At 44.2% G+C, this 22,717-nt stretch overlaps 1 protein-coding gene and 1 long non-coding RNA gene across 2 annotated transcripts in view; one reads left to right on the plus strand and one right to left on the minus strand.

Moving 5' to 3' along the window:
- Positions 1 to 5,453: 5,453 nt before the first annotated feature.
- The window catches only part of CREG2 (cellular repressor of E1A stimulated genes 2), a 40,966-nt gene continuing 23,702 nt past the window's right edge, over positions 5,454 to 22,717 (minus strand). Inside the window, exons 3-4 of the mRNA XM_032255487.1 lie at positions 12,908 to 13,021; positions 5,454 to 8,472 (exon numbers count right to left, since the gene is read on the minus strand). Coding sequence (XP_032111378.1) covers positions 8,325 to 8,472; positions 12,908 to 13,021 — 262 coding nt within the window. The 3' untranslated portion in view covers positions 5,454 to 8,324. The remainder of the gene's footprint in view (positions 8,473 to 12,907; positions 13,022 to 22,717) is intronic.
- On the plus strand, positions 12,897 to 19,722 carry LOC116534796. The gene is made up of 3 exons (XR_004261877.1): positions 12,897 to 13,027; positions 13,865 to 13,866; positions 19,712 to 19,722. It is a non-coding gene; the product is annotated as an uncharacterized LOC116534796 (long non-coding RNA).

The following is a 22,717-nucleotide window of genomic DNA, read 5'->3' on the forward strand; positions in this document are numbered from 1 at the left end:
CAGCTCGTGGCAGGATGCTAGGCTCCGGGAAAGGCGAGGTTTCCAAGCTGGAGCCACCAGGGGGCGCGGCGGTCCTTTGTCTTGGCTGCAGTGAAAATCGCCAGGCTTGCAAACCAAGGAGCTGGTCAGAGCCTGCGGGAGGCTCAGCGGCTAATGAAGTGGTTAGGCGGGTGGCAGACATCAGTGAGGCGGGGTAAGAAGGCGAGGGAGGAGAGTCACGGGGGAGGAGGAAAAAAGCAAGCGGGTCCGCAAGGCTGCCCATGGAGACCTGGGCAGGGGCTCCGGCCCAAAGCCGTCAGGAAACGAACTCATCCCTTCTTTCTAGCCATTTGCTGAGCACCTACCTGAAGCCAGAAACGACCGTGTGCAAAATCAGCCTCTCTACTGGCTCCCAGTCTTGCTAAGGAGGCTGACACATGGACAAATGTCATCTATACGATGTGCAAATGAGAAGTCCTATAACGCCACCATGTCTGTAACCTTTATAGCATGCCAGGTATTGCATAATAATTATCCGATTTTACACAAGGCAAAATTGAGAGTCGAAGGATTCACTCATTCCCGAAATTCACAAAGCTAAGAAGCAGTGGATTCAAGCTAGTCTATCATAAAGCTGTGTTCGTGCTTTACAGATCACTCCTCCTCTGGTAAAGCAACACAAAACAACCCAGCTCCTTGAAAACTCAGGCCGGTCGCCCTTAGCAATAGCTGACAAGCAGGATGGCAGTACCCTCCTGCACCCCCACGGCTCCCAGTCAGCCTCTTTCCTCTTCCCTGCTGGCCTTGCCCCCTCCTGCTCACCTTCACTGTGACCCGCATCTGGCTCACCCCGGGCACCATGTTCCCAGTCACCACCACCATCCGTGGCCACAGCCTCAGCCTGGCCTTGTCATCGCTGTCATCTCTCTGGAACTGGGCGTTCACATGTCTTTCTGTGGACAATGCTGCGCCTTCCAGATTGTGGGCTCAGGTCCCCTGCTACAGCTGTCACAGCCGCCTGCTGCCTGCACTATCTTCCTTCCTGCCCTAGCCACTCTTAGAAAATACCCTAAATGGCCGGGCACAGTGGCTCATGCCTGTAATCCCAGCATTTTGGGAGGCTGAAGCGAGTGGATCACCTGAGGTCAGGAGTTCGAGACCAGCCTCGCCAACATGGTGAAACCCTGTCTTTACTAAAAATACAAAATTAGCCAGGTGTGGTGGCATGCACCTGTAATCCCAGCTACTCGGCAGGCTGAGGCAGGAGAATCACTTAGAACCCGGGAGGCAGAGGTTGCAGTGAGCCGAGAGCATGCCATTGAACTCCAGCCTGGGTGACAGAGCGAGACTTTGTCTCAAAAAAAGAAGAAAAAAAAGAAAACACCCTAAATGCCTCTTTGTTTCCCCTTCTTCCATCACACCTGTCTCTACCTGCTCCTGCCCACATCCAGGCAGAGTAACCCAGCTCCAGAAAACCATCCAGCAGGGCAGGTAGGAGGAGGAAGGGGCTTCTGCCACTGGAGAAATTCTCCAGGGAGTTGAAGGAGTGCTCATTGGAGAGAGCCCAGGTCTCTGGGAGCATACGGGAGAGGGCGGAAGGCAGCTGCAGGGAGAGCCTTGCTACAGGCAGGGCCTAGTCAGGGATGGCAGCCTTTGGATTTAAGGCCGAAGCAATCCTTGTGAATGTTATGCAGCTGCAGAGATGAGTGCTGAATTTATCCAGACTGGAGTTTGCCACGTGGTTCTGATGAAAACAGTGGGGATGTTGAGAATACTGGCTGAAGTGACAGGACACTGAATCCACAGAACGATGACCTGGGGTCCAAATGTGCTTGTTTACTTACTGTTTAGAAACCATACGTATCTTGAGTGCAGGGCCTGGCCGTGTTCTCCACTGCAGTTCCATCCTGCTGTCGGCCACTTTCCTGATCAAGTGCTCTGGCGGCAGGGGAGAAAGGCTGGAAGGGCAGAAGTGTGGGTGGAGATGTCTGAGTGTGTGGTCAGAAGTGGGTCGCCCTGGAGATGGCCTGCTCCAGGGGGTGGCCCAGGATGTGGGAGACTAAGGTGGCATTGAGGGGGGTACTAACCTCTCTCAGTATGCTAGGATTTTCCTGACTTTATGGCCGAAAGTCCCACGTTCCAGGAACCTCCTGATTCCTAGGTGAACCAGGCCAGTTGGTCACCCTAAGCAGAGGACAAGAATACCCTGGAGAAGCCAGGGTGTTGGCAGGTGGTCTGTGGAAGCTACCCAGGATTGACCTCGTGGGCACACATCGTTTCTTGCCACACTTTACATGCGTGACCCCTTGTGCCTGTTTTTTCATCAGTGGGATGGGGCTTTTTCCTAGCCCTGAACTCCAGGAATAACAACTACATTTAAAATGGCAAATATTTCAAGAGTAGGAATACCAAAGTGTGGCTACACTGGCATTTTCAGGTCTGCAAATCAGGTACATTTTACTCAGAGCCTTAAGAAACCAACAAAAGTAACCCAGCTGATTATTTCTTTTCTTTTTCCTTTTTCTTTTCTTTCTTTCTTTCTTTCTTTTTTTTTTTTTTTGATTGAGTTTCACTCTTGTTGCCCAGGCTGGAGTGCAATGGAACAGTCTCGGCTCACTGCAAACTCCACCTTCCAAGTTCAAGTGATTCTCCTGCCTCAGCCTCCTGAGTAGCTGGAATTACAGGCACCCACCATCACCCCCGGCTAATTTTTGTATTTTTAGTAGAGACAGGGTTTTACCATGTTGGTCAGGCTGGTGTGGAATTCCAGACCTCAGGTGATCCACCCACTTCAGCCTCTCAAAGTGCTGGGATTACAGGTGTGAGTCGCTGTGCCTGGCCTAATTCTTTCTTTTCTATTGGAAAATTAACTGCTGATTCTCTGTAGTTGTGTCTTTTTTTTTTTTTTTTTAGAAATCTAGCAATGGTAATTTGTAGTATGACATAAAAGGACTATATATTCATATCATAATTTCATTTAATCAAACACACAAATCATATCAGGAATGGAATAGTCTTTGGTTAAATAGATCTAGCTTTGAAAACAGATTTTGCATTCTACATGCATTACACGGCACAATCACGTCATTACAGCTCAAATTTTACAATAATTGACTCTCTGTAATAGCAATCAAATAAGCATCAATAAATTATTCCAGAGAGGTTTTATTTTCAGAACAATATTTGATAGTTCAATTATTTAAATAAATACAGATGTTTTGGAAAAATTTTAGAAATATCTTTTTTTTTAAGGGACAAGGTCTCACTCTGTCACTCAAGTGTGATGGCATGATCATATCTCACTGCAGCCTCAAACTCCTGGCCTCAAAGCAATCCTCCCACCATAGCCTCTTGAGTAGCTAGGACTACATGTGTGCTGGGACTTTTTTTTTCAAAAAAGAAAAACAACATTCTTTGTAGATATGAGGTCTCATTATGTTACCCAGGCTGGTCTTGAACTCCTGACCTCAAGTCATCCTCCTGCCTTGGTCTCTCAAAATGTTGTGATTACAGGCATGAGCCACCTCACCCAGCATAAATACTTTTCAACCAAAAAGCGACTATCTTATAAACAGCCAATATATACAAGGCATATTGAAACAAGTAACATCAGAATTATACTCTATGTCAAAATCATGGATACGTACAGTCACTGTAAATAAAAACATGGTGGTCTGGATAGGCTTTAATTAGCTTATTCACTAAAACAGAATTCTTTTCTGCAATATTTAGAGGAAGATTACTGGAAATATAGCTCTTCTCTATAAAATCAGTGGAAAATCATTATACATAGACTTGGATGCCTACATACCTATAGCTTACTCAACATATTTATACCAGAAATTTGAAGATGTCCTCTCCTCCTAAGTGACCCACTGAAAATCTATACAGCAGATTTGCTGAATTATAATTATTTGTATTTAACATTAAATTGAACATATTTAGAAAAATTTTAAACTTTACATCTCTTCAGCAAATGCATATATTAACGGTTAACAAATGAAATACTATCTCTTTGTACTAGATTTTAGTCTATAGCTCAGTTCCTCATTTATTAGGGACTAATAAGAGAGAGAGTATAAATGCTTTATTAAGCTAATCCTTAAATCTTGTTTATGTTAAGCTTTTTACTCAGAGATAATTGTAGATTCTGAGATAGTTGTAGATAATTGTAGATTCACATGCAGTTGTTAAGAAATAATACAGAGATCCTATGCTGTTTTCACCTAGTTTTCCCCAATGGCACATCTTGCTAAACTGTACTACAATATTCCAACCAGGATTTTCACATTGATTTGGTCAAGATACTGAACATGTCCATCACCACGAGGATCTCTTGTGTTATCTTTTTACAGTTACACCCAACTCTCTTGTTCTCCCCACTCCTCCCTGGCAACCCCTTATCTATTCTCCATTCCTATCATTTTACATTTCAAAAGGTTATGTAAATGGAACCATACAGTGTGCACACTTTTACGATTGGCTCCACTCTCTCAGAATAATTCTCTGGAATTCATGCCGGTAGTTGTCCATGTCAGTAATTAGTTCTTTTTTTTATTGCTGAGTAGTATTCCAGGCATGGGGGCACCATCCACTGCTTCACCAGCCACCTGTTAAAGGCCATCTGATTGCTCCCAGTTTTTGAACATTATCAATAAAGCTGATATGAATGTTCTTGCACAAGCTTTTGTGTGAACCTCTTTTCATTTCTCTGGGATAAATTCTGGGCGCAATGGAGGGTCAGTATGGCAGTTGTATGTTTAGTTTTATAAGAAATTGCCAAATGGTTTTCCGGAATGGCTGTTCCGTTTTACATTCTCACCACTGGTATATGCCTGACCCAGTTTATCTGCATCCTTGTCAGCATTTGGTGTTATCATCATTTTTTTATTTTAGCCATTTTGGTAGGTATGTGGTGATAGCTCATGGTAGTATTAGTTTGCAGTTCCCTAGTGACTAGTGCTGTTGAATATCTTTTCATATGCTTATTTGCCATTAATATATTCTCTGCAGTGAAATGTCTGTACATGTGCTACATTTTCTAATTAAAATTTTTTTAACTGTTCAGTTTTGGCAGTTCTTTACATGTTCTAGATACTAATCTTTTGTTGGATGTGTGACTTGGAAACATTTTCTCTCAGTATGTAGCCCGTCTTCTCGGCCTTTTAACACGGTCTTTTGCAGAGCAAGTGTTTTAAATTCCGATGAAGTTTAATTTATCAAATTTTCTTTTATGAATTGTGTTGTTGGTATTGTCTAAAAACTCTTTGCTTAGCTCTTGTTCCCAAAGATTTTCTATATTCCATAGTTTTATAGTTTTACATTTTATGTGTACAGATATGCTCTCTTTTGAGTTAATTTTTGTATAAGGTATGAAGTTTAGACCAAGGTTCTTTTTGCCTATGGATGTCCACTTGCTCCCGTGTATTGAAAAGACTATCCTCTGTTGAATTAATTTTGTACTTTTGTTAAAAAAAAAAAAAGTCAGTTGAGCCTATTTGTGTGGGCCTTCTAGATTCCCTACTCTGTTCCATCAATGTGTGTTTCTAGGTCATCAAATACCACTTTCTTGAGTACTGTAGCTACATAATAACTCTTTGTATTAAATAGAATGATTTCTCCAACCTTATTCTGCTTTTACAAGATTGTTTTAGCTATTTCAATGCCTGTGCCTTTTCAAATAACTTTTAAAATAAGCTTATATAGGTCTACAAAATCCTCGCTGGGATTTTGATAGGAATGGCATTAAACCTAGAGATAAAGATGGGAGAACCCATCTCTTTATTGTTTTGTATCTTCCAATCCAAGAACGTGCTATCTCTCTTTCTTTGTTTAGATCATTAATTTTTTTTCTTAGCATTAAAAAATTTTCACTACACAGGTCCTGGGTAAGTTTTGTTTATACATAAATATTTCACTTTGGAGTGATTGCAAATGGTATTGTGTTTTCAGCCCCCCTCGCTCCCCCCCCCGCACATGTTCATCGATGGCATAGAGAAATGTAATTGACTTTTGTGTGCTGGTCTTGTGTCCTGAGACCTTGCTGCATTCACTTGCTAGTTCTAGTTTCTTTTTTAAAAATAGTTTATTTGGAATTTTCTGTGTAGGAAATCCTGTCATCTCTAAATAGGGATACATTGTTTTTTCTTTCTGATCTGTGTGCATTTAATCTCTTTTTCTTGCCTTATTGCCATGTCTGGAACTTCCAATACAGCCGCTAAAATTTTAATCAATGTAAATTTCTAGAGATTTGCTGAAACACACTTGCCCGAATGGAATCCATCAAACTTAAAACTATGAATTTTCAACACGGTTCTTATCCAACCTTTTCAGGTTTCACTTCCTGTAATTTGGATAAATAGCTGATAACATTCGTCAGTGGTTATAAATGGCATCCACTCTGCAAAGCCCTTTGAAGCAGCAGTGACCTTTAATGAGCTAAATGGAACCTGACTATAAAACAAACCTAGCATGGGGACCTTATCTGTAAGACAGGATCAGGAGGTAGCGAAGCTCCAAGTATTAAGGTTTGAGGTTGACCTACGCAATGCATTTGAGCATGTCATTTGTTCTTCCAGCGTTCTCCCTTTTTTCTAAATTGGGAGTAGCAATAATTTTAAACTCTGAAAATATGAAGCTCCCTCAGAGGTACCTTATTCTTATATATTAGTCATCACCATTGTTAGGAACTCTTGAGGATTGGCTTATGACAAAGAAATCTCTGCATCTTACTATGTTTTTAGCAATAGATACTTAAAATATATGTTGGCAACTCAAACTCTCATCGTGTGTTATTTTGTTAAGCAAAAGTATATAATCATTAATAAGACTTTTATTTACATGAAAAATGTGTATTTCATAAATAAATAAATAAATATATATATATATATATATATATAGTGATGTGTTTTTATGTTACACAACCTCCCTAACCTACAAAATAAATTTTATAGCCATTACAGAAAGACAGGATACTTGGGACAGCTCAATCCTTTATAGGTTTTAATGATCAGAGGTCTTAGATATATATATACATAGGTCCATGTGGGCCTTAGAAGTGTACACAGGTACAGTCTAATTTCTTGAAAACACTAGAAGCACCTACATGTAATATGTAGAAAGTTTAAATCTGTAGTAAGAATCAAATTTCAGACACTTTTTTTTCCAAAAGCAAGAAACATCGTCTCTAGGCAGGCTAGTCCTTCTCTTCTACAATCACTTTGCTGATTTTCCTGGTTCAGTTTCTACCCGTGCATTTCAATAACTCATTCCTTCTTAAAACTGGGTGTCTTCTAGGAACCACTCCACCCGTGTTTGCAGTGCGCTGTCTGGGATGTGGACTCAACCTCTCTGAGTCCGGTTTTCTTGTCTGTAAGAGGCAATGATGATGTGCCTCTCATTGGTTGCGGGGCTTAAATGTGATGGCTTCCATGGAGGGCCTGGCCCAGGGCTGGGCAGGCAGCAGGCCCTCAGTTACCGGCTTCCTTTCTTCCTTCCCTAATGTGCTGCCTTTACTTTCCCAGCTTCACCCTCTCCCCTTTCCTCTTTCTCCACCACAGAATGGGGCACTTCTTATTCTGGATGCCCCGTTCATGCAGGCGAGAGGGGAACCCTTGCTAGAAGTGTGAGCAGCTCAACCTTTTGGGAAGCTTAATGTCGAAGCTACTTGTTCCTCTTTAATGCACTGCCATGGCGGGTTACATAGAGAAGGGCTGTGCCGAAAGCATCCTATGTTCTTAAATGTTTTCACGTTATGGTGGGAAAAAAGCCGCATAAGTGACCGGTACATTCTAGCCAGTATGACTTAATAATGCATTTGCAATCCACCAGCAGGAGGAGTAATCCATAGACACACAGTCCTCCACCCTCACCCTAATACAATGTTGTGGCTGTGTGATGCACAGTCAGCTCCTTCGTGGTTGCAGTGAGCTTAGAACCAAGACTGTGTCTGGCACCGCAAGCAACAAAAGTACTCTCACAATACACAGCAATCACATTGTACATACAGCCATGTTTTTTTTCTTAAAGAAGGAAACAGCAACAATCTCAACATGTCATTTTGACCACCACTATTATACGATTTCTGAATAGGTGAGTCTGTATTGAATACAACGGAATAAAGACTATCTATGCGAAGTATCCGTGTGAGTTGGAGATCTGCAAATGACCACTTTAATCTCACATCTAGCATAGAGTTCCCTGTTCCCCCTCTTTCATTCTGCTGTAGGGATGGCAGGGCTGCTATGAACCCTTCAACAAAGAGACAGTGGTCAATAGCTGTCTGGCTTCATCACTGAAAAGGTTTTCATTTAAGTGCAAACACTAAGGACTTTCTTCTTACTCCATCAGGCCTTTCTGGGAACTGCTTTGAAATATTCCTCCCTTGAAATATCGGATACGCCTCCATACCATTTCTGAAGCCAGATATGTTCTACCCTCATCTTCATAAAGAACCATTCATACTGACGAGGCCACTTCCTCATCCCTGGGTGCCTGCAGAAATAAAAAGAGACCACAGTAAAGCTGTTATTATCAGAGAGGTGCATCGTGGGCCAAGTCATAGAACCTCCAGAGTCCAGGCCTCATTTGCACTGACAGCTGCTCAGATCAGCCAGAGCCAGGGCTGGGGAGTCAGTGCCTGGGACCTCAGTAGGAAGGCAGGGACTGTAGACCCTACCCCATGTGGCTAAAGGCTCAAGTCTTGAGCCAGGCTCCTTGGTGTGAATCTCAGTTCAACTGCTAATGAGCCGTGATGCCCGTAGGCTATTGGCACTCACAAACGTCTGTGTCCTTACCTGTCACGTGGGGTAATGCTGACGGGGCTCTTCATAGGACTGTGTGGGGAAGGAGACAATGAACCACACACAAAACACCCGCAGAGAGTAAGTGTTCAGTGGAGGCTGGTTACCATTATTAGGAAATGTAAAGAAAGGTTTTATGCATCTCTATAGGAAATGTTCACAAAATGGAGTGAGCCTGTGAAATCAGTCTGCCCATGGAAAGATTTTTAGTCATGGAGCAGGCTGAGAGCTACTGAGGCAAGTGACAGCCAGCTAGATTTGACAGGCGACGTCACATCCTGGCTCGTGCTGTTTACTGACTTGCCTCTCCCCGATGCATACCCCTAAACTTGCTGCAGTGTCTTTGAGGGCAGGAGCTGTGGCTCACTTTTTTTTTCTTTTTTTTAACTTCATTAACATTTCCTTTATATCTAAAAATGGTATAAACATAATTCAAAGACCAGGTCCAAACTGGGGAAAAAAATTTGTTACAAAGGAAATGCAACAATAGGTTGACGATCTTTATTTATTTATTTATTTTTTAGAAATGGGACCTTGCTCTGTTGCCCTGGCTGGACTGCAGTGGCAGGATCATAGCTCACTGCAGTCTCGACCCCCTGGGCTCAAGCGATCCTCCTGCCTTAGCCTCATGAGTAGCGTGCCACCATGCCCAGCTAATTTAAAAAACAATTTTTGTAGAAATGTAGTTTCACTATGTTGCCCAAGCTGGTCTTGAACTCCTGGCCTCAAGCAATCCTCCTGCCTCAGCCTTCCAAAGTGCTGGAATGACAGGTGTGTGCCACACGCTCAGTCAATCGTCTTTTTAAAGAATAATTTGTTTTGAAACAATAATAAACATACAGGGAAACTGAAAGTACAGTATCCAAAACTATTTTCTTTTCTTAATCCATTTGAACAAAAGTTGCTAATTTTTCGCTATAACACCCCAAATATTATGCAGCCAAGATAGTAACATGATTGCTGGGTTTCTTTTTTTTTTTTTTTTTTGAGACAGAGTTTCGCTCTTGTTGCCCAGGCTGGAGTGCAATGGCGCGATCTCGGCTCACCGCAACCTCTGCCTCCTGGGTTCAGGCAATTCTCCTGCCTCAGCCTCCTGAGTAGCTGGGATTACAGGCATGCACCACCATGCCCAGCTGATTTTTTTTGTATTTTTAGTAGAGAAGGGGTTTCACTATGTTGACCAGGATGGTCTCGATCTCTTGACCTCGTGATCCACCCGCCTCGGCCTCCCAAAGTGCTGGGATTACAGGCGTGAGCCACCACGCCCGGCGATTGCTGTTGTTTTAAGCAAACTATTTTTGTACTGATAACTGAAACAAAGTTTGATACCTGGAAGTGGTGCTGGTGCAACAAACCCTCATCCATGGGGCACTGGCTTTGGGCCCAGGCAGTGGGTGGAAGCTGGAAGGACCCTGAGGAGACTGACAGTGAGGGCTTATAAAATGGTAGTGCCCGGCTGGATGTGGTGGTTCACGCCTATCATCCTAGCACTTTGGGAGGCCAAGGTGGGAGGATCACATGAGGCCAGGAGTTCAAGACCAGCCTGAAAACATGGCAGACCCTTTCTCTACTAAAAATACAAGAATTAGCCAGGCGTGGTGGTGCACATCTGTAATCCCAGCTACTTCAAAGGCTGAGGCACAAGAATCACTTGAACTTGGGAGGCAGAGGTTGCAGTGAGCCAAGATTGTGCCACTGCACTCCAGCCTGGGTGACAGTCAGAGACTCTGTCTCAAAAAAATGTTGTGCCTGTAGGTAGTCCCAGCTACTCAGGAGGCTGAGGCAAGAAGATCCCTTGAGCCCAGGAGTTGAAGGCTGCAGTGAGCTATGATCATGCCACTGCATTCCAGCCTGCAGAAAAGAAAAATACCTTGTCTCTAAAATTAAAAATAAAAGCATAGGAAGACTACTGAAAGTTGGAGGTAAAGGTGTAGTGGCAGGCAAACTTCGCAATGTTGTTGTTTGTCGTTAGGCAGAAAATAGGAAATTTCATATCCTTCCACTTTTTGATAGGGTTGTTTTTTTTCTTGTAAATTTAAGTTCCTTGTAGATTCTGGATATTAGACCTTTGTCAGATGGGTAGATTGAAAAAATTTTCTCCCATTCTGTAGGTTACCTGTTCACTCTGATGATAGTTTCTTTTGCTGTGCAGAAGCTCTTTAGTTTAATTAGATCCCGTTTATCAATTTTGGCTGTTGTTGCAATTGCTTTTGGTGTTTTAGTCATGAAGCAAAGGAAGATATTTATGTGGCCAACAAATATGTGAAACAAAGCTCATCATCACTGGTCATTAGAGAAATGCAAATCAAAACCACAATGAGATACCGTCTCACGCCAGTTAGAAAGGAGATCATTAAAAAGTCAGAAAACAACAGATGCTGGTGAGGCTGAGGAGAAATAGGAAAGCTTTTACACTGTTGGTAAGGTGTAAATTAGTTCAACCATTGTGGAAGACAGTGTGGCAATTCCTAAAGGATCTAGAACCAGAAATACCATTTGACCCAGCAATCCCATTACTGGGTATACACCCAAATGATTATAAATCATTCTACTATAAAGACACATGCACACATATGTTTATTGCAGCACTATTTACAATAGCAAAGGCTTGGAACCAACCCAAATGCCCATCGATGATAGACTGGATAAAGAACATGTGGCACACGTAAACCATGGAATACTACGCAGCCACAAAAAAGAATGAGTTCATGTCCTTTGCAGGGACATGGATGAAACTGAAAGCCATCATCCTCAGTAAACTAACATAGGAACAAAAAATATCACATATTCTCAGTCATAAGTGGGAGCTGAACAACAAGAACACATGGACACAGGGAGGGAAACATCACACACCTGGGGCCTTTTGGGGGTTGGGGCAAAGGGAGGGAGAGCATTAGGAGAAATAATCTAATGCATGCGGGGCTTAAAACCTAGATGATGAGTTGATGGGTGCAACAAACCACCATGGCACATGTATCCCTATGTAACAAACCTCCACGTTCTGCACATGTATCCCAGAACGTAAAATTAAAAAAAAAAGAAAATAGGAAATGAACCTAATGAACCCCCTGATCTAGGATCTAGGGAAGATTTTGGCCCCTTACTCATTGCTTATAATAACATGTGAGAGGAGAAGAACTAAAGAGTTAGAGTTGAGTTTAAAAGCTAGCAATAAAATAAATAACTAAATAAAAATGTTTGTACACACACACACACACACATCGGCATCGAGTCTTTAAGTATTGAAAGCCATGAGTTCATGTGAACATAACCAATCCCAATCATTCTAGTTTCCTCTGATTGTGCCTTTAGCCCTTTTCCGTGTCCTTATGAGCCTTGCTTATTCACTGCATCCCTGCATGCAGAATCTTCCTCTTCCCATGAGGTTGTGAATTGCTCTTCCAACTCACCACTTGCCTTCTAGCCTGTTTCCATTGCTGCACCATCCTGCACCCCAGCTCTGAGCCTCCACTTCTGGCTGCTCCTGCGTGGACACCTGTGGAAAGGCCACCCCTGCGTGCATGCGCCGTCCTCAGCCTGCGCAAGCTCTGACCTCCAGGCTTGGCCACCTTCTCACTTGTGTAGACCCCTACAGCAGTGGTTCTCAAACTTTAGCAGCATATCAATTTCCTGGAGCATGCATTTTACAATATAGATTCCTGAGCCTTATTTCTGGAGAGTTTGATTCAGTAAGTAGGTCGGGGTGGGGTGAGTAAAGCCGTGTCTAAGTCAGCATCCTACTGATGTAAGGGTGAGAGCACCACACTGAGAAATGCTGCCATCCCTGGCAGGCAGTATGCTTTGTTTAGAGTGGATGCTTGAAAATGTTTGTTGTGTTGGCGACGACTCAGCTATTTTCACGGCAAGGCAGGGAATTGTCAAAGGTTGGAAGTAGGTAGCGATTGTGCCTGGAATAGCTCAGTGGTGTGCTCTCCAGAGGCATTCGCCTGCTTCTGTGGCCACTGCTAGTGATCTCCACAGCCAGGCTGAGCCTGGCCCTGTTACCACCAAAGGGCAGTGCAGACCAATCATTGTCACTGCATCAGAGGCATCAAATGGCGTAGCCTGACCTTGGCTTATTGTTATTGTGTATTTCTGGGCAAATCAATGTTAAAGCATCTACACACCTTGAAAACATGGCTTGCTTGGCAAATTCTACTTCTCCTGGAGACACTGCAATCATCTGGCCGGTGAGTGTTAACCGGACACATCGGGGATCCTCCGGGTCAACGATGTTTTTTCTGCATGTGAAAAACATTTTTTGTGTATTAGAAGAAGAATAGGACATCAGCTGCAATTCTAAGGATTTTATAAAATTTAAAATAGTCACATTCCTGGTTATATCATTCAGGTTATGTTACAGAGAGTTACTTTAAAATACTCAGGCAGAGGCTGTGTAATAGGTGCGCTTGTGTAGGTGAGCTATCAGTTTGGTTCCGGGGCAGTGAGATAACATCTGAAGTATGCTAGCCAAAAGTGCACATTTGAGGGTGGAGGAAATTCAGGTGGGAAAGTTCCCTGATCTCCTCCAGAGACTTGCGACAGCAGGGTAGGCTGTGGTTTGGCAGGTAGGGGTGGCTTGTTTTGCTGAGCTCAAACCCTTAGAGGAGGGGGAGTACACAGGTGAGCAGGTGCAGGAGCTGGGGCAAGTGCCTGTAGGCACTGGTAGGAATGAACCTCGTACCAGCCTGTGGTGGCATCTAACAGTTGCCTGCAAACTCTGGAGCCCCAGAGGGCATGTGTTACAAACAGTGCACTTTTAGCGGTTGCCGGGGATGGCTAAGTGTTAACCAGCATGGTGGAGAGTCAGGGTGTTGTATACCCTGTCCTCTTGGTACCTGGGTTCTTGTCCGGCATCCAGGAAGAATCAGGCCATGCAGACTTAGAGGATGGTGAGTGCAGAGGTTTTATGAAGCAGTGGAAGTGGCTCTCAGAGGAAGAAGAGCTGGAAAGGGGCTGGTGCAGGAAGGTGATCTTTCCCTGAGGCCTGCCCATCTCCAGCCAGGCTCCTCTCCAAAGTCTTGTCATCTGAAGTTAAGCCATGTCTATCCATAGTCTCCAACTATCAGTTACTTCTTCTCTAGAAGTTCAGCTGCTCTTCCCAATCCCAGCTAAGGTCCATGGTTTATATAAGCACAGGATGTGGAGGTGGGGCAGACCAAAAAGCAACATTCAGGCACAAAAACAGGAATGCCTGTTTTCATTTAGGGCTGCGTGTCCAGGCTTAAGGGTGGAGCCCTTGCCAGGGACCCTGCCCTTTTGCCTCCCATCCATATCAAAATGGGGAGTTATTATAAAGGGAAGGATGTCTCAATTCTGCTATGAATTAGTTCTAGAGATCTGCTATCCAGCATAAGAGTTCACAAAATGATATTGTGCACATAAAAATTTACTAAGAGGGTAGATCTCACGTTAGGTGGTTTGTTTTTTTTTTTAAGCTGCAGAAACAAAACAAAGCAAATGAACACAAGAAAACTTTGGGAGGTGTTGGATGTCTGTGTAATATGAATGGCATCTCTGGAGTAGTACATGCATCTGTCTGGATCCCACAGTGACTGGAATAAGGGGTTTCAAATATTTGCCATCAGAACCTGCACTGGCGGTTTCCTTAATCAGCAAGAAGTGTATGAGAAATAAGAACAGTAGTGTGATCATATTAGTCACTGCTTGCTAAGAAATGTTTCTGTGGTAACAGGATTATCCTAAGACTTGTCCCCATTGTAAAGGTCACTTGGCAGTGAGGATATGGGGAAGGAAACTTTTCCTTTTCTTTTTGAGATGGAGTCTCTCTCTGTTGCCCAGGTTAGAGTGCAATGGCACAATCTTGGCTTATTGCAAACTCCACCTCCCAGGTTCAAGCAATTCTCCTGCCTTGGCCTCCCAAGAAGCTGGGATTACAGGAGCACGCTACCACACCCAACTAATTTTTGTATTTTTAAGAGACAAGGTTTCACCATGTTGGTCAGGCTGGTCTCGAATTCCTGACTTCAGGTGATCCACCTGCCTTGGCCTCCCAAAGTGCTGGGATTACAGGCGTGAGCCACCGAGCCTGACCCCATCTGGTTCCTTATATCTGGGTATATCCCAGACTTGACTTCTCCTCTATGTCCCAGATCCAATCAGTTCCCAAGGTTTATGGATTCTTTATCCCATTATCTGATTATAAACTTTTAAATATCTTGCTGGGACATTTTCTCAAAAGCTTGCCTTGGGGGTTAAAAAAAAAATATACTACAACATGGGGGAAAAAAGAGCCTGTTGCAAGGATGTTTGTTATAGAATCATTTATGATGGCAAAAATGGAAGTAACCAAAATGCTTAGCAGTGGGGAAATACAAATCAAGTTTTATCAATACTATAACATACAGCCTTTAAAATCGATGAGGTAGAACTATAGATGTCCATGATAAAGATATAAGTAAAAATGTTACAGGCAGTGAATCCTTATGGGTCTGCAGCAGCCTCAGTTCTTACCTCCTCAAAAGAAAGAATTCAACAGAGTGGGGCATAAGGCAGAGGGAGAACTGAGGCAAATTTTAGAGCAGGAGTGAGAGTTTATTACAAAGTTTTAGGGCAGGAATGAAAGGAAGTAAAGTACACTTGGAAGGGGGTCAAACAGGCAGCTTGAGAGACCAAGTGCATGGTTTGACTTTTAACTTAGGGTTTTATATGTTGGCACACTTGTGGGGTCTTGCATCCCTTCTCCCTGAGTCTTCCACTGGGGTGGGCCATCTGCATGTGCAGTGGTCTGCCAGCTCTTGGGAGGGGAGCATGCATAGTTCATTTATGGGAGCTGCACACATGCTCACTTGAGGTGTTCTTCCCTTACCAGTCAAGTCTTCCTATAAGGAAGACTTATACCAGTCTAACTTATACCAGTTAAACTCTGCCATTTGCCTCTTAGCACACATGTGTGAGGCCCCTCACCCAACTCCTGAGATACTGCTGTTCACCATCTTCAGGCTTTTTCTATCTATTGGGAGACAGCCTTTCCCTGGAGCTGGCTGTGACTAATTGTTATTTTAGAGAGACAGTTAACAACCACCTGGCCATCACCTGATGGTTACCTGACATTTCTGGTGGGGTTAGGAGTGGACTCTCTCCTGGCCTGCTCACACCTGTAATCCCAGCACTTTGGGAGGCTGAGGCGGGTGGATCAAGAGGTCAAGCGTTTGAGACCAGCCTAACCAACATGGTGAAACCCCATCTCTACTAAAAGAAAAAAAAAAAAATTAGCCGGATGTGTTGGCATGTGCCTGTAATCCCAGCTACTCAGGAGGCTGAGGCAGGAGAATCGCTTGAACCTGGGAGACAGAGGTTGCACTGAGCCAAGATCGCGCCATTGCACTCCAGCCTGGGGGACACAGTGAGACTCTGTCTCAAAACAAACAAACAACAACAAAAAAACACATCTGTGGACCCTCAAACTCCTTATACCAAAGGGAAGGTTAAGCCTAGAGGTTGAGTCATGCAACCCCCCTTCCAAATGAATTGCTGTTACCAGCATTATGCATCACCCAGGCTCCCTGAGAAAAGGTAAAAGGCCTCAGGGATCTCCAAATGACTGCCCCCACAGACCATTCATAAGTAAATTTTTTGCTGGCCTCTCATAAACAAGGACATGCCAATTTTAACTTTAGGTCTGCAATCTAAGTCTAGCTCCTGAAACTAAGTCTGATTCTACACTGATAATGTCAATTGCAAGCTTTTCTTCCCAGGTGCAGAACAAAGACAAGACTGGATCAATCATTCCTCCACTTGCCCAGAGACATCTGCATAATTAATCCTTCCTTTACTCCCTTTTTTCTTTCAAACATTCACTTTATCTTATGCAAAGTGTTGACTTACTGGGCACTAACTAAAGTCTCGCAAAGATATAACCATTGCCTTACCACCTACCTGCCTCTTCCTACATGCCTTTCTCCCCTTGAAGAAAATGTACAAATAGTAAACCTCCTGAAAACCTGTTTAGGAAAATTGCCACAAATAGGTCTGTGGCTTGTGTGTTCCGGGACATGCCCTGAGGTTGGCTTAATAAATCTCAATCTATTGACACTTGCTTCAGTGACTCATTTTGGTTATCAAGAAAAATATGTGCTGTGCAGTTCCATTAAAAGAAGAAAGAGGCTGGGTGTGGTGGCTCACGCCTGTAATCCCAGCACTCTGGGAGGCTGAGGCAGGCAGATCACCAGAGGTCAGGAGTTCAAGGCCAGCCTGGCCAACATAGTGAAGCCCTGTCTCTACTAAAAACACAAAAATTAGCTCGGCGTGGTGGGGGGCACCTGTAACCCCAGATACTCAGAAGCCTGAGACACGAGAATAGCTTGAACCTGGGAGATGGAGGTTGCAGCAAGTCGAGATTGCGCCACTGCACTCCAGCCTGGGCAATAGAGCGAGACTCAGTCTCAGAAAAAAAAATAAAAGAAAGAAAATTATAATCTGTGGTATTTTTAATACTGCAAAAAATGTGGTTGTTAAATTGTAAATGTTTCTTGTGAGTTAAGATGAAAGAATGATAGGATGTAACCTGCATAACAAAAGCCACATCTGTATCTTTTTTTTTTTTTTTGCGACGGAGTTTCACTCATGTTACCCAGGCTGGAGTGCAATGGCGCGATCTCGGCTCACCGCAACGTCCGCCTCCTGGGTTCAGGCAATTCTCCTGCCTCAGCCTCCTGAGTAGCTGGGATTACAGGCACGCACCACCATGCCCAGCTAATTTTTTGTATTTTTAGTAGAGACGGGGTTTCACCATGTTGACCAGGATGGTCTCGATCTCTTGACCTTATTATGATCCACCCGCCTCGGCCTCCCAAAGTGCTGGGATTACAGACTTGAGCCACCGCGCCCGGCTGTATCTTTGTAAAAATAACTGAGTTGCAAAGGAGAAAAGAAGTGAAAATAGTAAGAAGAAACTGAATTCACATATATGAGAAATATTTAGAATTTGTGGCTGAATGAGGCTGTCATTAGTTGCACCCAATTTATTTGTTCACTATTAAAGCTAATTTCTTCATAAAATTGTTGTGATGAAAGCAATGGAATTAGCCCTCAGATGTAAGTCATTATAGAATAATAACACAGTACATTTACATAGGGAGCATTTTTGCTTCTCTACTGTGGGTTATTACATAGAAATAGAAAGGAGATTATATATTTTTAAAGGTAAATAGAAAACTTTGCATTTACACAGTGGAAAACCCAGCTAAACTCTGTGTCACTTTCTTACACATGTGGTAGACAAGCTAATGGCCCCCCGAAGATGTCCACATCCTAATATTTGGAACAGTGAGTATGTTTCCTGTAAGTCGGTTGCTAATCAGCTGAATGATTTGGCTGAGCCCAAGGCAATCAAAAGATCATTATGTGGAAAGCCTCGAAGTGATTTGACTAAGGAAGACCCTCCTGGCTGCAGCTGCCTTTGAATATGGAAGGGGCATGAACCCCGGGGTGCCGGCAGCTTTTCAAAGCTGAGAAAGGCAAGGAAACAAGACTCTGACCCAGAACTTCCAAAAAGGACAGAGTCCTGCCAACACCTTGATGTTAACCTGGTGAGACCTCTTTTGGACTTCTGACCTCCAGAACAATAACATGATAAATCTGGGTTATTTTAAGCCAGTAAGTTGTGGTAAGTTTTTACATCAGCTATAGGAAATGAATACAGCGTCTAAAGGAAGTTGGATGGCAGCCCCTCCCTTAGTCACAGGAGTGCAACACAAATGTGGTTACCGGCAGCTGCGCCCCTGAAATGGCCAGGAAATGCAATACCAGCTAGTAGAGAGGACCCTGATGCATGCTGTCGATTGATCAGAGGCTACTTTGGTTAAAAGGGGCTGTAGTAGGTATTGCCCTTCCTCTGGGTAACAGATCTCATCCTTTTTTTTTTTTTTTTGAGACAGAGTCTCGCTCTGTCACCCAGGCTGGAGTGGCTGGAGTACAGTGGTGTGATCTCAGCTCACTGCAACCTCTGCCTCCCGGGTTCAAGCAATTCTCCTACCTCAGCCTCCTGAGTAGCTGGGATTATAGGCGCCCACCACCATGCCTGGCTAATTTTTGTAGTTTTACCCTACTGTGTTGGTCAGGCTGGTCTTGAACTCCTGACCTGTGATCCATCCACCTCAGCCTCCCAAAGTGCTGGGATTATAGGCATGAGCCACCATGCCTGGCTGCATCTAATCTTTTGTTTAGGCATCTACTTCCCTTTCACATACAGCTTCAGAAACCTTAGTCCATCCATCCCCAGGCCCTGAGAACCTGGATTGCCTAAACCAACCAGCAAATTCCAATCCCTGGCTGTAATGATGGATTCAGGGACTGGCACAACAGCAAGTTTGGTCACAAAAGCTCAAGGAGCTACTTGCTGAGGACTTCTGGGGTGGAAACCCTCCCAACTTTCTTCGGAGTCCACCTGGAGAGATGCTCACTTTTGTTGGACATACACAGAGGAGCATCTGTACCTGGAGGGCAGCCACAGTGGATTACAATGGAGCCACTCTAAACATGAAACAGATACCACAGGAGAGAGGGAGCGGGAAAAAGCCTCATTTGGTTGACATTGTTTAGCCCCTAAGAAAAGCCTACCTCTGAATTTTTCAGTTAGTGAACTGTAAAATTTCTCAGTTCTTTAAGTCCATATGAGCTTACTTTTCTATTTCTTTCAACTGAAAGATTGCTCACTAATTACAGGGCTTCATGTTTCTGGAGCTCTGTTTGTCTCTGTTCTTAGACGTGGTGGAGACATGCCCACCTAATGTTAGATGTATTAGTAGCGATCAATGAACTATTTTTCATAAAGGCTGTAAAGAAGCATCGTGGGGTGCTCCATTGGGCTCTCTACCTCCTGCAACTTGAGTGAGCTTACTTATTTTCCTTGTGTTTCACTGGTGTGGGTGACCCTCGGAGCTGATGGACGTGGACTGTGCTGATTGCAGCTCTCCTTCAGGCCAGTGGACATTCTGTTGGGTATTTCTCCCCTTTTCCCCTGACTTTAGAGTTGGCCACCCATGCCCTGTGAGGATGGGCAGCTTGTAAACCAAGAGGATTCAAGTTTCAAGAGTAGGACCAGAAAAACCTGATCCATGCTCTCATAGTGGCCACCTGGGGAGCCCAGAGGGATGTCCTACCTGCCCGAGGACCATGGTGGAGAGTGGCAGGAGCAGTCCTGATGTCTGCCCTCTGGACCCTGACTGCACTCACTCATCAAGGATGCCCTGGTGCCCACCCAGCACTCAACAGGTGGCCTCTGCTGGGTGAAGTGCTTGCATACCCAGCCAGGGGCTTCTTCTTTTTATTTATTTATTTATTTTTTTGAGACAGAGTCTTGCTCTGTCACTCAGGCTGGAGCGCAGTGGCGTGATCTTGGCTCACTGCAACCTCTGCCTCCTGGGTTCAAGTGATTATCCTGCCTCAGCCTCCCAAGTAGCTGGGACTACAGGCGCTCACCACCATGCCTGGCCACAGGTGCATGCCACCACGCCCAGCTAATTTTTGTATTTTTGTATTTTTAGTAGAGATGGAGTTTCACCATGTTGGCCAGGATGATCTCGATTTTTAACCTTTTTATTTTTATTTTTCCTATAACAGATAATAATATGGTATGTGAAGATTCAATCCAGGGAGTCAAGGGACCAAAATATTAAAAGGCTCTGTTCTTAGGGGGTGGGTTTCACGCCCACAGGCATGGACCCCATTGTATCGGGGTTCCAGAAGTCTTCTGAATCGGGAGAATGATCAGTCACACTTTGTATGCAACAGAGTGGATTACATGACCTGGGGAGTCATAAAGGACACAATAAAGCAGTGTTCTTGTATTCAAATGATCTTCAATTAAACATCAAGTTTGCCTTCTGGATAGTTAAACTTCTCTGAGATAAGTAATCCTCCTCTTGCTACAATTTATTTTACGCTCATATTTTTATGGGCTATGATTTTGTAAGAGCTTCACAAGGGATGCGTTTTTCTAAAAATACGTATAACCTGCCCACACACTTTATATCTTGATAGTATATTTAAAAGTCTGTTTTATTTTTATGTGTTTGTGTTCAGTGGTAAAGAAAAATGTTAGAGGAAAGGATGTATTTTGTTCTTTGCAGATTTAGGAAGTTATACTAATATATATATGTAAACATACTGAGCAAACGACATCAAAATATTTGTTTGACCTTACTTTGATTTTTTATAATTTAGAAAAAATTGGCCGGGCAGGTAGTGCACACCCGTAGTCCTAGTTCAGGAGGCTGAGGCAGGAGGATCACTTGGGCCCAAGAGATTGAGGCTGCAGTGAGCTATGATTATGCCACTGCACTCCAGCCCGGGTGACACAGTGAGACCCTGTCTCAAACACACACACACACACACACAAAAAGGAAATGGATTGGACCACCCAATCCTGTGAATGATAAAATCACCATCATCGTATAATGGTTCTCAACTGGGAGAACTTTTGAGATGGAGTCTTGCTCTGTTGCTCAGGCTTAAGTGCAGTGGCACAATCTCGGCTCACTGCAGCCTCCGACCCCTGGGTTCCAGTGATTCTCCTGCCTCAGCGTCAGAGTAGCACACCACCACGCCTGGCTAATTTTTGTATTTTTAGTAGAGATGGAGTTTTGCCATGTTGGCCAGGCTGGTCTTGAACTCCTGACCTCAGATGATTCACCCACCTTGGCCTCCCAAGGTGCTGGGATTATAGGCAGGGGTCACTGCACCCCACCAGGGGCCAGGAATTCTAAATGTCCTCCAATGCAAGGGACGATCTTACACAAGGAACTGTCCTACCCCAAATGCCAATAGAACCAATTGAGACACATCGCTAGGCTTTGTCTCTCCCTGATGTGTACAGCCAGATAGTGACAGATAGAAGGTGGGTGTAGACTAGGCTTTCTCAACCTTGGCACTACTGACATTTTGGCTGGATGATTTTTTGAGGTGAGGGGCTGCCCTTCGCATAATTGAGTATTTAACAGCGTTCCTGGGCTCTATCCACTAGATGCCAGCAGCACCCTACCCCAACCCAAGTTGTAACAACCAAAAAGCTCTCCAGACATTGCAAATGTCCCTGGGGAGGAGTCTCCCAGCTCCCTGTTTGAGATCCACTGGTGGGAATGCAGGTAAATCTTTCAACTTAGTGGAGGGAGAGGAGTGAGTTGCCTATTATGATTTTGTACTGTGTCAAATAAGTATGAGTGCCATCGCAACTGAGAGAGAATGAAGGGGAACGCTTAGGTTTCTTCTTTAAAAAAAGTGATCTTACTAGGGAAATGAAATGGGATTTTCTATGCGTGCTGAGAATGCATGGGAGGATTCTGTCATAAATTGAAAAGGGCAGCCTCAGCTCGGCCACCTGGTTTGCCTGGGTAAACCTGAGCCACCTGGGTGCAGGAACAGAGGAGGTGGAAGTAGGGTTTGGGTATGGCCAGGCAGGAGGCAAAAGCGTCAGAGGAGGTGTAGGTGGTCTCAGGGCAATCGTAAAGATAGACCATGGAGTCTAACCTGGGCAAAGAGAAAGGGGAGCCAGGATGTGTTGATGGGTGGGAGGATCGTGATGGGAGCAAAGCGCTGGCAGTTCCATGTGGTCCCAGCATGTTGCAGGAGGGTTGCCCAAGCAAGAAGGATACAGAGTAGGAGTCTTGGAATGGAAATTCTGCATGTGGTGCGTTTGCTAGCAAATCTGGAGTGTGGGTGGTGAGAACCTGGCTGGAGAGCTGGAGTGTAGGATGCGCCCTCCACGCAGTGCTGAAGGCAAGAGCAATGGCAGCAGAGAGGAAAATGGTGAGGCCTGCAGCTTCCACTGCCAGGTTCACTCCTGTTCCCCAGGGTAACCCCAGAACAAACAGGATTCTCCTGTTCGGTGCTAGCCTTTCCAGCATCTGCAGAAAGCACTGTGTTGTTCCTGAGACTGCTCCTTTCCAGGCTGGCTGCTTTCAGACATCCTAGCTTAT

Source organism: Sapajus apella, unplaced genomic scaffold (genome assembly GCF_009761245.1).
Source record: "Sapajus apella isolate SASKATOON/1434 unplaced genomic scaffold, GSC_monkey_1.0 scaffold89, whole genome shotgun sequence".
In the NCBI taxonomy this organism is placed as follows: Eukaryota; Metazoa; Chordata; class Mammalia; order Primates; family Cebidae; genus Sapajus; species Sapajus apella.